The sequence below is a fragment of the Anomaloglossus baeobatrachus genome, chromosome 4 (genome assembly GCF_048569485.1).
Source record: "Anomaloglossus baeobatrachus isolate aAnoBae1 chromosome 4, aAnoBae1.hap1, whole genome shotgun sequence".
In the NCBI taxonomy this organism is placed as follows: domain Eukaryota; kingdom Metazoa; phylum Chordata; class Amphibia; order Anura; family Aromobatidae; genus Anomaloglossus; species Anomaloglossus baeobatrachus.
Genome location: NC_134356.1, coordinates 237,334,365 through 237,350,361, shown reverse-complemented (window position 1 = coordinate 237,350,361; position 15,997 = coordinate 237,334,365). Strand labels below are relative to the sequence as shown.

Here is a 15,997-nt window from a genome sequence, read left to right as displayed (position 1 = left end):
TTTTAGGAGCCCAGACATATGCAGTATAGAGTAGGACCCAGCAAGGGAGGTTGCCATGACGTGGCTGCTGGGCAGGTATTACAATGGCCATTCTAATATGCTAAACACCTCTAAATGTTTTTATATTAGTTTTTTATTAGTTTGACATTAGAGTGTACAACTGTTTTCTCTTAGTTTTATTATGCATTATGAACACATACACACCTGTTCACACTATTGGGTGTGGTGCCAGTCTTCTCTTTTTTTTTGTTATCTATCTACTGTATCTATCTATCCATCCGTGAGGGGGAGAAGGGGATACTTTTAAATTGGATAGTCTAATTTAGGCAGAGTTATAGGTGGTGTGCTCATCTGCTTGCTTTCAGTCCAGCACATGGAATTATGGGAAATATAGTAAGAGGGGAGAAGAGGAATCTGAAGAGGAAGTGATGACTATGACGTAGAGCTAAAGCCAGGACACAGGAAGGGAAGCAGAAAATCATAAAACAACATGAAACATGGCATAAAATGTATATGAGAATCTTTAGGGGCACTATCCTTAAAGACAACCAACCAAAAGGATTTTGCTATATGAGGTAAAGGCAGTGCCATACAGGCAGTAAGATGCTGAATCTAGGCATACCTATTGTAGAAAGATGGGAGGCTTGGTTGATGAAATATCTTTAATCAAAGTTGAAAAAATGTACTGCACTTTGATTGACAGGTGCAACGAGGTTGGACCATTGTGGGTCAGGTCCTGAATGTTTATTCCTCCTCCATAGTCTTCCTTTTCTTTATTTGAATATCACTCTGTGCCGCTATTACTGTTGTTGGCGGTGCATGTGCATTTCCACAGTAATTCTGTCTTCATTAAAATGGCGTCGGAGTCTGCGCATGTGCGTACCATGATCTCATGTGCCATTTTATTGAAGACACTGCGGGGAAGACCCAAAAAGGTCTGCCCCTCTTGCACAAGTCAATCAAAGTGCAGTGCATTTCTGCAACTTTGATTAAAGATATTTCATCAACCAAGCATCTCATCTTTCTATAACAGGTATGCCTGGAGTAAGCATCTGAGTGCCAGTATGGCACTGCCTTTAGTTCATATTGCAAAATCCTGGTGGTTGGATTTCTTTAAGCATTTATAGCAAAACTAGTAACCAAGCTAGGGCAGTGAACAACTTCTTTATGGAATCAAGAAAGTAATCAGGACAAACTATATCAAGATCAAACAAGCTTATTTGAGGATCATCACAGGAAAGGCAGATCAAAAGTTACTTTTTTATTATACAGGTACAGGATAAGTGCATTTATGTAAAATAGCACCATCATTTTTTCTTTTTTTTTTCCAATAGCTCCTCAAAACACAGGTTAAATACACAGCTTACTGAACTAAAGCAGCAGTCACATCTTAGCATTGTGTCACGCTCCCCGGGTCCTCGGCTCCCCTCCCCGGGTCCTCTGCTCCGCTCCCCGGGTCCTCAGCTCCGCTCCCCGGCTCACCTGCCCTGCTCCCCGCTCTCCAACCTCCGGTGCCCGTCCTTCCCAGGTCCCCTGGTCTCCGCTCCCGGCGCCCGACGGCTTCCCAGGTCCTGGCCGGCTCCCCTGCGTCCTCCTCTCAGCTTCCTTCCCTGGCTTCTGGCACCCGCGCCGCGCGCATGCGCATTAGGGCGCGCGCGCGGTCACTGACCCTTTCTTAAAGGGCCAGTGTCAAATTACAGGAAATGATGCACATAGGTACAGGGTATATAGGGGGTTAATGTCCAAGGGAGCGGGGCCTGTTCTTCGTGTTTTCCCAAGCTAGGAGTCAGGTCTCCTTGTGTTTTGTGAGATACTTACCTCTCTATCTTCTAGAGCCGATCCTGCATCGCCATCCGGTTCTGCGGTACCTCGAATCCCGAACGCTGTCCATCTGCCATCCTGACAGTCCGTACCATCTCGGATCCCTGCGGTGACCCGTCATCTCGCTCCAACGGTTCCGGACCCCGCCTGACACCATCACGGCTTCCGAACCTGAGCTCCGTCACCCGGACCACCATCAGTGACCTCGTGGTCCCAGGGACTTCTCCATTTTCTCCCAGTGCACGGACTGTCCTGCTACCTACAGTGCTCCGGCTACCGGACTCCTTTCCCTCATCCGGGAGTTCGGCCCAGTGGATCCACCTCCAGGGTCTACCCGTCCATCTGGCCCTAACAGTAAGAACAGGCCATGGATCCCGCCGAAGCACTAGCGGCCTTGCATGAGGAACTCCAACGCCAGCGTGAAGTTCAGACCCGCATGCTGAACTTTATGACTTCCGTGGACACCCGCCTGACCACGCTACAAGCGGCAGTCACGTCTTCAACATCCCGAGCCTCCACTAGTCAAGCCACGACCCCCGCTCCCGTGGCTGCCTCTTCGGATGCTTCCAGACTGCGTTTGGCCACACCACCCCGGTACGCCGGAGATCCCAAGACCTGCAGGGGGTTTATAAACCAATGCTCCCTCCATTTCACGCAGCTGCCACATCTGTTTGCCTCCGACCAAGCCAAGGTCGCCTTCATTATGTCTCACCTAGAGGGCGAGGCACTGGCGTGGATGAACCCCTTGTGGGAGAAGGAGGAACCTATGACCAAGAACCTCCAGGAGTTCCTGCAGGCCTTTCGCAGCACCTTTGACGAACCCGGACGCGCCTCCGCGTCTGCGTCATCACTTCTCCGGTTACGTCAGGTAACACTGACGGTGGGTCAATACGCCATCCGTTTCCGCACCTTGGCTTCAGAACTCGGGTGGAATAACGAGGCCCTAACCGCTGCCTTCTGGGAAGGACTATCGGGTCGAATCAAAGATGAGCTGGCTGGACGTGATGTACCGTCCACCCTGGACGCCCTGATTACCCTAGCGACTCGAGTGGACATACGCTTTCAGGAGCGGTCCAAAGAGGTATCCCGTGAGAGACGTCCGGTACGGCATTCCTCTCCTCCACGGAAGCCCGCCGTACTCCAGTCAACGGCCTCTGGTGTCTCCGTCCATGAGCCCATGCAGATCGACCGTGTGCGACAGTCTGAACAACGTCGAGCAGAGCGGCTCGCCAAGGGTCTCTGCTTTTACTGCGGAGAGGGCACACACCTGCTACGCGCCTGTCCAGAGAGGCCGGGAAACTCCAAAGCCTAGGGTTGGTAGGAAAGGCCACCCTAGGTGCTGGGACTCTCTCAGACCCAGTCACATGGACTGTGCAAGTAACAACGGGAGAGACGCGGTTTACGGCTGAGGCGTACCTCGATTCTGGGGCAGCAGGCAATTTCATCCAGCAGGCCACGGTGGACAAGTACCAGGTGCCTGTTACTCCACTCGACAAGCCCCTCGTGATTGCCTCTGTGGATGGGAGACCTCTCTCTGACACCATCTCCTGGATCACCAAGCCGCTTGAACTGCGTATCGGTGCTCTGCACACCGAGAACATCGCTCTCTACGTCCTCCCACATATGTCACATCAAATTCTGCTGGGTCTTCCCTGGTTGCGGACACACGAGCCTTCAGTCAGCTGGGGCACTGGTGATATTACTCGATGGGGGCCTTCTTGCCATGAGAGGTGTCTGAAGACCATACAACCCATCCGGCGACCTCCGGTTCCCGAGTCCCTACCGGGACTGCCCTCAGCCTATTGGTCCTTCGTGGACGTCTTTGACAAGAAGGAGTCCGAAGTACTTTCGCCACATCGTCCTTACGATTGTGCCATTGACCTGCTCCCGGGAACTACACCACCTCGAGGACGGATATATCCACTGTCTCCAGCCGAAACAAGGGCCATGTCTACGTACATCACAGAGAGCCTGGCTAAGGAATTCATCCGGAGATCCTCCTCTCCTGCTGGAGCAGGCTTCTTCTTCGTAAAGAAGAAAGAGGGTGACCTACGCCCATGTATAGACTACTGGGGATTGAACCTAATCACCGTGAAAAACAAGTACCCCCTGCCGCTCATCCCTGAATTGTTTGATCGGCTCAGAGGAGCTCGTGTGTTCACCAAGTTGGATCTTCGAGGTGCCTACAACCTGGTCCGTATCCGCTCAGGGGATGAATGGAAGACCGCGTTCAACACTCGCGATGGGCACTATGAATACTGCGTGATGCCCTTCGGCCTGTGTAACGCACCAGCTGTCTTCCAAGAATTAGTGAACGATGTGTTTCGGGACCTTCTCTACGTCTGTGTGGTGGTATATCTGGACGACATCCTTGTCTTCTCTCCGGACCTCCAGACCCACCGAGAGAACGTGCAACTGGTTCTACAACGACTGAGAGAGAATCGTCTGTACGCCAAGTACGAGAAGTGCGTCTTCGAACAGTCTTCTCTCCCCTTCCTGGGGTACCTCATCACCGATACCGGACTGCAGATGGATCCCAAGAAGGTCTCCTCCATTCTCAACTGGCCTCCTCCTTCTGGACTGAAGGCAATCCAACGCTTTCTCGGATTCGCTAACTATTACCGCCAGTTCATTCCTCACTTCTCGGCTCTGACTGCTCCTCTCTCCGCTTTGACCAAGAAGGGGGCTAATCCAAAGGACTGGTCACCTGCGGCCGACGCCGCGTTTGGCGCTCTAAAGCGAGCCTTTGCCTCCTCTCCTGTACTCCACCGTCCAGAGTTAAACCGCCAGTTCACCTTGGAGGTGGATGCCTCCTCCTCGGGAGCCGGAGCAGTGCTCATGCAGAAGTCCTCCTCCGGGAAGATGGTGACGTGCGGTTTCTTCTCCAAGAGCTTCTCCGCGCCTGAACGCAATTACACCATCGGTGACCGAGAGCTATTGGCGGTCAAACTGGCTCTGGAGGAATGGCGCTATCTTCTGGAAGGAGCAGTGTACCCTGTCATTGTTTACACGGACCACAAAAACCTGGAATACCTGCGGACTGCTCAGCGACTGAACCCACGGCAAGCCAGGTGGTCCTTGTTCTTTGCCCGGTTCGACTTCCAGCTTCATTTCCGACCCGCAAACAAGAATGTACGTGCTGATGCCTTGTCTAGGTCTTTCGTGCCCATGGAACAGGAGGAAGAGACATCTCAACCCATCATCTGTCCAAGCAAGATTATTCCGGTGGCTCCTGTCACCCTGGCCCAGATACCGCCCGGGAAGACCTATGTCTCTGAGACTGACAGGCAAAAAGTGTTACACTGGGGCCATGCCTCGAAAATAGCCGGTCATGCAGGTCAGAAGAAAACATGGAGCGCTATTGTACGTCATTACTGGTGGCCATCCCTGCGCACGGACGTCGCCTCTTTTGTCTCTGCCTGCTCCTCCTGTGCCAGGAACAAGACACCCAAACACCTGCCATACGGCCGTCTTCTGCCTCTGCCCATACCCTCAGTTCCCTGGCAGCACATAGCGATGGACTTTATTACGGACTTGCCATTGTCCTCCGGACACACAGTCATATGGGTCGTGGTGGATCGATTCTCTAAAATGGCCCATTTCGTTCCTATGGCTGGACTGCCCTCTGCTCAGGAACTCGCGGACGCCTATATACATCACATCTTCCGCTTGCATGGCTTTCCATCACACATAGTGTCCGACAGAGGAACTCAGTTCACCTCCCGCTTCTGGAGGGCTCTCTGCAAACATCTGGGAGTGACTCTAGACTTTTCATCTGCCTACCATCCTCAGTCTAATGGCCAAGTGGAGAGGGTCAATCAGATATTGACCTCTTTCTTACGTCACTACGTGAACGCCCATCATGACGATTGGTCCACGCTTCTTCCTTGGGCAGAATTCTCCCATAATCACCACGTCAGTGAGTCCTCCTCCAGTTCTCCCTTCCATGTCGTCTACGGACTTCAGCCGTCTGTCCCATTGCCTGTATCCTCGTCCTCGGACATCCCTGCTGCTGATGCAGTACTCCGTGACTTTACTACCATTTGGGACTCAGTTAAGGCGTCCCTTGCACGGGCAACCCTGCGGATGAAGAGACACGCGGACAAGAGACGCCTAGATCCTCCATGTTTCTCTCCGGGAGATCTCGTCTGGCTTGCTTCCAAGTACATCCGACTGAAGATACCATCCTACAAGCTGGGACCTCGCTACATCGGGCCGTTTAAAGTCCTCGGCAAGATCAATGAGGTTTCCTACAAACTACAGCTCCCGGCCACAATGAGAATACCCAACTCCTTCCACGTCTCTCTGCTCAAGCCGGTTGTCCTTGGTCCCTTCTCCGTTGCCGCCAGCCCGGCTCCTCCTCCTATTGCTGAGGACGACATCTATGCGGTAAGGGATATCGTGGCCATGAAGACCGTACGTGGTCGGCAGTTCTTCCTGGTGGACTGGGAGGGGTATGGTCCTGAGGATAGGTCCTGGGAGCCCAGGGAGAACGTGGGCACTCCTCTGATCCGTGCCTTCATGTCCCGGTTGCGGGGAGGGGGGCGTGGGGGGGGTACTGTCACGCTCCCCGGGTCCTCGGCTCCCCTCCCCGGGTCCTCTGCTCCGCTCCCCGGGTCCTCAGCTCCGCTCCCCGGCTCACCTGCCCTGCTCCCCACTCTCCAACCTCCGGTGCCCGTCCTTCCCAGGTCCCCTGGTCTCCGCTCCCGGCGCCCGACGGCTTCCCAGGTCCTGGCCGGCTCCCCTGCGTCCTCCTCTCAGCTTCCTTCCCTGGCTTCTGGCACCCGCGCCGCGCGCATGCGCATTAGGGCGCGCGCGCGGTCACTGACCCTTTCTTAAAGGGCCAGTGTCAAATTACAGGAAATGATGCACATAGGTACAGGGTATATAGGGGGTTAATGTCCAAGGGAGCGGGGCCTGTTCTTCGTGTTTTCCCAAGCTAGGAGTCAGGTCTCCTTGTGTTTTGTGAGATACTTACCTCTCTATCTTCTAGAGCCGATCCTGCATCGCCATCCGGTTCTGCGGTACCTCGAACCCCGAACGCTGTCCATCTGCCATCCTGACAGTCCGTACCATCTCGGATCCCTGCGGTGACCCGTCATCTCGCTCCAACGGTTCCGGACCCCGCCTGACACCATCACGGCTTCCGAACCTGAGCTCCGTCACCCGGACCACCATCAGTGACCTCGTGGTCCCAGGGACTTCTCCATTTTCTCCCAGTGCACGGACTGTCCTGCTACCTACAGTGCTCCGGCTACCGGACTCCTTTCCCTCATCCGGGAGTTCGGCCCAGTGGATCCACCTCCAGGGTCTACCCGTCCATCTGGCCCTAACACATTGACAGTTCAGAAAAGACTGAAGGAATCAGATCGTCATGGTAGAACTTAGAACTGGCGATGGTACACAGGCAGTGAAGCACAGAACAACGGGAGGCTGTTCTTTGATTAGATGTGTCTAAATTTGAGATTTTTTAATTCTGTCATTCCTTGGAAAAAAAAGGTTAAATATATTTTCTACAGTCTACTGACCTAAACCTAATAAAAAATGGTTTCTGTGGTTTTCCAACTGGTTACAAAATCTTCATGTTTAATATTTACTTCGGGTGCTTTTACATATGCCATTTTGATGCAGTTTTTGAAAGTAATGTATGGAATGTATAGAAAGTAAATAGGAAAAATATATTTAGGAAGACATCTTATGAATTCACTCCTCAATCAACATCAAAAACACCCTTATATTAATGAGTGAGCATCAGCTCCTCAGATCTCACATGGATCTGTAAAACCGGATATGGTATGGCTAGCTTAATTGTCATCAATCATGTAATTATGGGAAACATCTTACCTTCTCAATCATTTTTCGAGCAATAGGACCTTGCCCTTGACCCAATGAAATTGTTTGAAGATTCATACCCCCCATCTCTGTAAAAGAAAAAAAATTCAGGTAAAAATGTGTTTACTACTGAAATGAAGTCTTAAGTAGTGAGACGTGATGGATTCTAGGCAATACAAATCTCTTGCTTCTCTGTGTTCTTAAAAAAAAAAATCAAACCATTCACCAAGAATAATGCTATTGTACATTGATTCTACAGCTGCTGTTCTTCTTAATCCAAGATAAAATGGAGATAGATTACCAGCACAATATCAGGAGAAATAAGAATCTGACAGATAAATACTAAACAAGGCGTAAGCTTTAGAATTACTTCTGGATACATTACAAATGATCAAGGAAGAAGGGAACATGGCGATTAACACTTAATGCACTTAGATACCAAGACCTCCTTTATGCACAGTTTTTTCTCTTGTAAAAACACCATGAATTTTAAGCATAGTTTTTTAATTCCTTACACATTTGTAAGGCTAGGTTTTGAATAGTATTAAAAATTGCATTTGTCTGTTCCATTAATGGCACAGAAAAATGGAATTTATGCAAGAAATGGGTACCACATGATGGACACAAATGGTGCCCAGCAAAACCCATTGGCTCGAAAAGGAATTAATTTAATTTGATTTTCATTAGGATGACCAGGTTTTTAATGAAAAAAAATAGTGAAACATTCAACACTTTTTCTTCTGGTGAAAATGATGAAATCTGCAAAAGAGCCTTCCAATTTCTAAAAGGATTCTGAAATTCAAATTTAAATGTAGATTTACTTTTTTTATGCAGTTTTTCATGTTCTACAGCTTTGGTTATAAGAAAACACAAGAAAACAGTAATAGCCACAGAATGCTACATTTTTAAGAAAAAGTGACACAGACCCCACCAAAAACACATCTCCAAATGAGTTTTAGGCCATAAGCACATTTTGAGTATTTGGTGAGTTTTTTTCACCTCAGTATCCCAAATGAAGTAATTTGTATAATCGATTGATATGCAGATGGAACCTTGTAGGCATCATGATTGTGTGACCCGTAAGCGCACGCTGTCTCCAGGAAGAAATCGACAAATGAAGATTCAGATAGGAGCTGGCATAGCATGTGTTACTTTTGGAAGCATAATAAAAAAAAACAAAAAAAACCCCACAACATATAAAGCTAATTGTCAGGCACTACTCAGTTGAGTATATATATACATACATACATATATATATATATATATATATATATATATATATATATATACAGTGCCTACAAGTAGTATTCAACCCCCTGCAGATTTAGCAGGTTTGATAAGATGCAAATAAGTTAGAGCCTGCAAACTTCAAACAAGAGCAGGATTTATTAACAGATGCATAAATCTTACAAACCAACAAGTTATGTTGCTCAGTTAAATTTTAATAAATTTTTAACATAAAAGTGTGGGTCAATTATTATTCAACCCCTAGGTTTAATATTTTGTGGAATAACCCTTGTTTGCAATTACAGCTAATAATCGTCTTTTATAAGACCTGATCAGGCCGGCACAGGTCTCTGGAGTTATCTTGGCCCACTCCTCCATGCAGCTCTTCTCCAAGTTATCTAGGTTCTTTGGGTGTCTCATGTGGACTTTAATCTTGAGCTCCTTCCACAAGTTTTCAATTGGGTTAAGGTCAGGAGACTGACTAGGCCACTGCAACACCTTGATTTTTTTCCCTCTTGAACCAGGCCTTGGTTTTCTTGGCTGTGGGCTTTGGGTCGTTGTCTTGTTGGAAGATGAAATGACGACCCATCTTAAGATCCTTGATGGAGGAGCGGAGGTTCTTGGCCAAAATCTCCAGGTAGGCCATGCTATCCATCTTCCCATGGATGCGGACCAGATGGCCAGGCCCCTTGGCTGAGAAACAGCACCACAGCATGATGCTGCCACCACCATGCTTGACTGTAGGGATGGTATTCTTGGGGTCGTATGCAATGCCATCCAGTCTCCAAACGTCACGTGTGTGGTTGGCACCAAAGATCTCGATCTTGGTCTCATCAGACCAGAGAACCTTGAACCAGTCTGTCTCAGAGTCCTCCAAGTGATCATGAGCAAACTGTAGACGAGCCTTGACATGATGCTTTGAAAGTAAAGGTACCTTACGGGCTCGTCTGGAACGGAGACCATTGCGGTGGAGTACGTTACTTATGGTATTGACTGAAACTAATGTCCCCACTGCAATGAGATCTTCCCGGAGCTCCTTCCTTGTTGTCCTTGGGTTAGCCTTGACTCTTCGGACAAGCCTGGCCTCGGCACAGGTGGAAACTTTCAAAGGCTGTCCAGGCCGTGGAAGGCTAACAGTAGTTCCATAAGCCTTCCACTTCCGGATAATGCTCCCAACAGTGGAGACAGGTAGGCCCAACTCCTTGGAAAGGGTTTTGTACCCCTTGCCAGGCTTGTGACCCTCCACGATCTTGTCTCTGATGGCCTTGGAATGCACCTTTGTCTTTCCCATGTTGACCAAGTATGAGTGCTGTTCACAAGTTTGGGGAGGGTCTTAATTAGTCAGAAAAGGCTGGAAAAAGAGATAATTAATCCAAACATGTGAAGCTCATTGTTCTTTGTGCCTGAAATACTTCTTAATACTTTAGGGGAACCAAACAGAATTCTTGTGGTTTGAGGGGTTGAATAATAATTGACCCTCTGAATGAACTTTTCACAATTTAAAAAAAAAAAAAAAAAAAAAAAGAAATAAAATTCTTTTTTGCTGCAGTGCATTTCACACTTCCAGGCTGATCTACAGTCCAAATGTCATAATGCCAAGTTAATTCCGAATGTGTAAACCTGCTAAATCTGCAGGGGGTTGAATACTACTTGTAGGCACTGTATATCCTAATATATACTGTATAAGTTTTTATCTTAAAAAGGTTATCCACTACTTTTACATTGATAGGTTATCCTTAGGGGAACTTTGCACACTACGACATTGCAAGCCGATGCTTGCGATGCCGAGCACGATAGTCCCTGCCCCCGTCGCAGCAGCGATATCTTGTGATTGCTGCCGTAGCGAACATTATCGCTACGGCAGCTTCACATGCACTCATCTGCCCTGGGACGTTGCTCTGGCCGGCGACCCACCTCCTCACTAAGGGGGCGGGTCGTGTGGTGTCACAGCAATGTCACACAGCAGGCGGCCAATAGAAGCAGAGGGGCGGAGATGAGCGGGACGTAAACATCCCGCCCACCTCTGTCCTTCCGCATAGCCGGCGTGAGCCGCGGTGACGCAGGTAGATGTTCCTCGCTCCTGCGGCTTCTCACACAGTGATGTGTGCTGCCGCAGGGGAACAAGGAACAACATCGTACCGTCGCTGCAGCTACATTATAGAAATGTCGGACACTACACCGATGATACGATTACGACGCTTTTGCGCTCGTTAATCGTATCATAAAGGATTTACACACTACGATATCGACAGCAACGCTGGATGTGCGTCACTTTCGATTTGACCCCACCGACATCGCACCTGCGATATCGTAGTGTGCAAAGTACCCCTTAGGATTGGTCATCAATGTCTGATTGGCTAGGGTCTGACACCCAGCACCCCTGTCGATCAGCTGTTCCTGGCCCCGGCAGCGGAAGCAGGCAGTCGGAAATGCTCAGTTCCGGAGCTGCTACGCCTTCGGCTGCATACTTCATATTGTCACGCTCCCCGGGTCCTCACCCCCGCTCCCCGGCTCACCTGCCACGCTGCCCGCTCCTCAGCCCCCGGATTCCGTCCGTCCCAGGCCCCCTGGTCCCCGATCCCGGCGCCCGACGGCTTCCCAGGACCTGGCCGGCTCCCCTGCGTCCTCCCCTCAGCCTCCTTCCCTGGCTTCTGGCACCCGGGCGGCGCGCATGCGCGTTAGGGCGCGCGCGCGGTCACTGACCCTTTCTTAAAGGGCCAGCGTCCATTAACAGGAAATTAGGTTGAACAGGTACTGGGTATAAAGGGGGTTAGTGTCCAAGGGGGCGGGGCCTGATCTTCGTGTTCCCTGAGCTAGGAGTCAGGTCTCCTGGTGTTTATGTGCCTGTACTCACCTATCTCTCTTTGTAGAGCCGTACCTGCCTCGCCATCCCGTCTGCCGTATCCTGAACCCCGCACACTGTCCGTCTGCCATCTGACAGTCCGTACCATCTCGGATCCCTGCGGTGACCCGTCATCTCGCTCCTGAGGTTCCGGACCCCGCCTGATATCATCTCGGCTTCCGAACCTGAGCTACGTCACCAGGACTACCATCTGTGACACCGTGGTCCCAGGGACTCCTCCGCTGCCTTCACTTGCACGGACTGTTCTGCTGCCCATCAGTGCTTCAGCTGCCGGACTCCCTACCACCATCTTAAGAGTTCGGTCCAGTGGATCCACCTCCTGGGTCGGCCCGACCGCCCGGCCGTGACAGTAAGATCAGGCCATGGATCCCGCTGCAGCACTAGCGGCCTTGCAAGAGGAACTCCGACGTCAGCATGAAGTCCAGACCCGCATGTTGCAATTTATGACCTCCGTGGACACCCGCCTGTACACGTTACAAGCATCAATGACGCCTGCGGCACCCAGGTCCCCAGCTATGCAAGCCATGGCTCCCGCACCAGTGGCAGCCTCTTCAGATGCTTCCCGTCTCCGTTTGGCGTCACCACCTCGTTATGCTGGAGATCCCCAGACCTGCAGGGGCTTCATAAACCAGTGTTCCCTTCATTTCACGCAGCTGCCACATCTGTTCGCCTCTGACCAAGCCAAGGTCGCCTTTATAATGTCTCATCTGGAGGGCGAGGCGCTGGCGTGGATGAACCCCTTGTGGGAGAAGGAGGACCCCATGACCAAGAACCTTCAAGAGTTCCTGCAGGCCTTTCGCAGCACCTTCGACGAGCCGGGACGCGCCTCTGCGTCTGCTTCATCCCTCCTCCGCCTACGTCAAGGAACACTGACGGTGGGTCAATATGCCATCCGTTTCCGTACTTTGGCTTCTGAACTCGGGTGGAATAATGAGGCCCTGACAGCCGCCTTCTGGGAAGGACTCTCGAGTCGCATCAAGGATGAGTTGGCGGGTCGTGACGTGCCCTCCACCCTAGATGCCCTGATTGCCCTAGCCACTCGAGTGGACATTCGTTTCCAGGAACGCTCCAAAGAGCTGTATCGTGAGAGACGTGCAGTACGGCACTCCCCTCCTCCACAGAAGTCCTCTGTGCCTCACTCTTCAACAGCTGGGATTCCTGTCCACGAGCCCATGCAGGTTGACCGAGTACGACAGTCTGACCAACGTAGAGCAGAGCGGCTCGCCAAAGGCCTCTGCTTTTACTGCGGAGAGGGCACACATCTCTTACGCTCCTGTCCGGAAAGGCCGGGAAACTCCAAAGCCTAGGGTTGGTAGGAGAGGCCACCCTAGGTGCTGGGACTCTCTCAGACCCAGTTATGTGGACGGTACAAGTGTCAACAGGAGAGACGCGCTTCACGGCTGAGGCATACCTCGACTCCGGAGCAGCAGGCAATTTTATCCAGCAGGCCACGGTGGACAAGTACCAGCTGCCTGTTACTCCACTCGATAAGCCCCTAATGATTGCCTCGGTGGATGGGAGACCCCTCTCTGATACCATCTCCTGGATCACCAAGCCGGTGGAATTGCGTATAGGTGCTCTGCACACCGAGAACATCGCTCTCTATGTCCTTCCACACATGTCCCATCAAATCCTGCTGGGACTTCCTTGGTTGCGGACACACGAACCATCAGTCAGCTGGGGTACTGGCGAAATCACTCGTTGGGGCTCTGCCTGTCATGAGAGATGTCTAAAGTCCCTACAACCAATCCGACGTCCCCCGGCTCCAGAGAACCTACCGGAACTGCCCTCGGCCTATTGGTCCTTCGCGGACGTTTTTGACAAGAAGGAGTCTGAGGTACTTCCGCCACACCGTCCCTACGATTGCGCCATCGACCTGCTCCCAGGAACAACACCACCTCGAGGACGGATATATCCGTTGTCTCCAGCGGAAACCAGGGCCATGTCCACATACATCACGGAAAGCCTGGCAAAGGGATTCATCCGGAGATCCTCCTCTCCTGCGGGAGCAGGCTTCTTCTTCGTTAAGAAGAAAGAGGGTGACCTACGCCCATGCATTGACTACCGGGGCTTGAATCAGATCACCATAAAAAACAAGTACCCCCTACCGCTCATCCCCGAATTGTTCGACCGGCTCAGAGGAGCCCGTGTGTTCACCAAATTGGATCTTCGGGGTGCCTACAACCTAGTTCGTATCCGCTCTGGGGACGAATGGAAGACCGCATTTAATACTCGCGACGGGCACTACGAATACTGCGTGATGCCCTTCGGTCTGTGTAACGCTCCTGCCGTATTCCAAGAACTGGTGAACGACATATTCCGGGACCTCCTCTACCTCTGTGTAGTAGTTTATCTGGATGACATCCTTGTCTTCTCTCCGGACCTCCAGACCCACAGAGAGAACGTAAAGCTGGTTCTACAAAGACTGAGAGAGAATCGTCTCTACGCCAAATATGAGAAGTGCGTCTTTGAGCAGTCTTCTCTCCCTTTCCTGGGATACATCATCTCGGGTACTGGGTTGCAGATGGATCCAAAGAAGGTCTCCTCCATACTCAACTGGCCTCCTCCTTCTGGACTGAAGGCAATCCAACGGTTCCTGGGATTCGCCAACTACTACCGCCAGTTTATCCCGCACTTCTCCGCCCTGACTGCCCCTCTCTCCGCTTTGACCAAAAAGGAGGCTAAACCAAAGGACTGGTCACCTGCGGCCGACGCCGCGTTTTGCTCTTTGAAGCGAGCTTTCGCCTCCTCTCCTGTACTCCACCGACCGGAGTTAAACCGCCAGTTCACCTTGGAGGTGGATGCCTCCTCCTCAGGAGCCGGAGCAGTGCTCATGCAAAAATCCTCCTCCGGGAAGATGGTGACTTGCGGTTTCTTTTCTAAGAGCTTCTCAGCACCAGAACGGAATTACACCATCGGTGACCGAGAATTATTGGCGGTCAAACTAGCTCTGGAGGAGTGGCGCTACCTCCTGGAAGGAGCAGTGTACCCCGTGACCATCTACACGGACCACAAGAACCTGGAATACCTGCGGTCCGCTCAGCGACTGAACCCGCGGCAAGCCAGGTGGTCCTTATTCTTTGCCAGGTTTGACTTCCAGCTCCACTTCCGACCCGCGGACAAGAATATACGCGCCGATGCCTTGTCTAGGTCCCTCATGTCCATGGAGCAGGAGGAAGAGACTACCCAACCTATCATCCCTCCTAGCAAGATTGTTCCGGTGGCTCCCGTCACTCTGGCCCAGATACCACCCGGGAAGACCTATGTCTCGGAGACCGACAGGCAAAAAGTGTTACACTGGGGTCATGCCTCAAAAACAGCCGGCCATGCAGGCCAGAAGAGAACATGGGGTGCGATTGTACGCCATTACTGGTGGCCATCCCTTCGCACTGACGTCGCCGCCTTTGTCTCTGCCTGCTCCTCTTGTGCCAGGAACAAGACGCCCAAACACCTGCCCTATGGCCGTCTGCTGCCTCTACCGATACCCTCAGTTCCCTGGCAACACATTGCGATGGACTTTATTACGGACTTGCCATTATCCTCTGGACACACAGTCATATGGGTCGTGGTGGACCGGTTCTCCAAAATGGCCCACTTCATCCCCATGGCTGGACTGCCCTCTGCTCAGGAACTCGCGGAAGCCTATATCCATCACATCTTCCGCTTGCATGGCTTTCCATCCCACATCGTGTCCGACAGAGGAACTCAGTTCACCTCCCGCTTCTGGAGGGCGCTCTGCAAACACCTGGGAGTAACTCTGGACTTTTCTTCCGCATACCATCCTCAGTCTAATGGCCAAGTGGAGAGGGTCAATCAAATCTTGACATCCTTCTTACGTCACTATGTCAACACCCATCACGACGACTGGTCCACGCTTCTGCCTTGGGCTGAGTTCTCACATAACCACCACATCAGTGAGTCGTCCTCCAAATCTCCCTTCCATGTCGTTTACGGACTTCAGCCCTCCGTTCCATTGCCTATATCCCCTTCTTCGGATGTCCCTGCGGCTGATACTGTAGCCCGTGACTTCGCTACCATTTGGGACTCTGTCAAGGCGTCCCTTGGACGCGCTTCCCAGCGGATGAAGAAACACGCTGACAAAAGGCGTCTAGACCCTCCGTGTTTCTCTCCTGGAGACCTCGTCTGGCTTGCTTCCCAGTACGTCCGCCTGAAGATACCGTCATACAAGCTGGGTCCTCGCTACATTGGGCCGTTTAAAGTCCTCAGCAAGATCAATGAGGTTTCCTACAAGCT

At 51.4% G+C, this 15,997-nt stretch overlaps 1 protein-coding gene across 1 annotated transcript in view; it reads right to left on the bottom strand.

Annotated features, from left to right (window-relative positions):
* Positions 1-15,997, bottom strand: part of LOC142302376 (dynein axonemal heavy chain 3-like) — a 2,626,214-nt gene that overhangs the window by 135,403 nt on the left and 2,474,814 nt on the right. Inside the window, exon 69 of the mRNA XM_075343433.1 lies at positions 7,666-7,742. Within this exon, the coding sequence (XP_075199548.1) occupies positions 7,666-7,742 (77 nt within the window). The remainder of the gene's footprint in view (positions 1-7,665; positions 7,743-15,997) is intronic.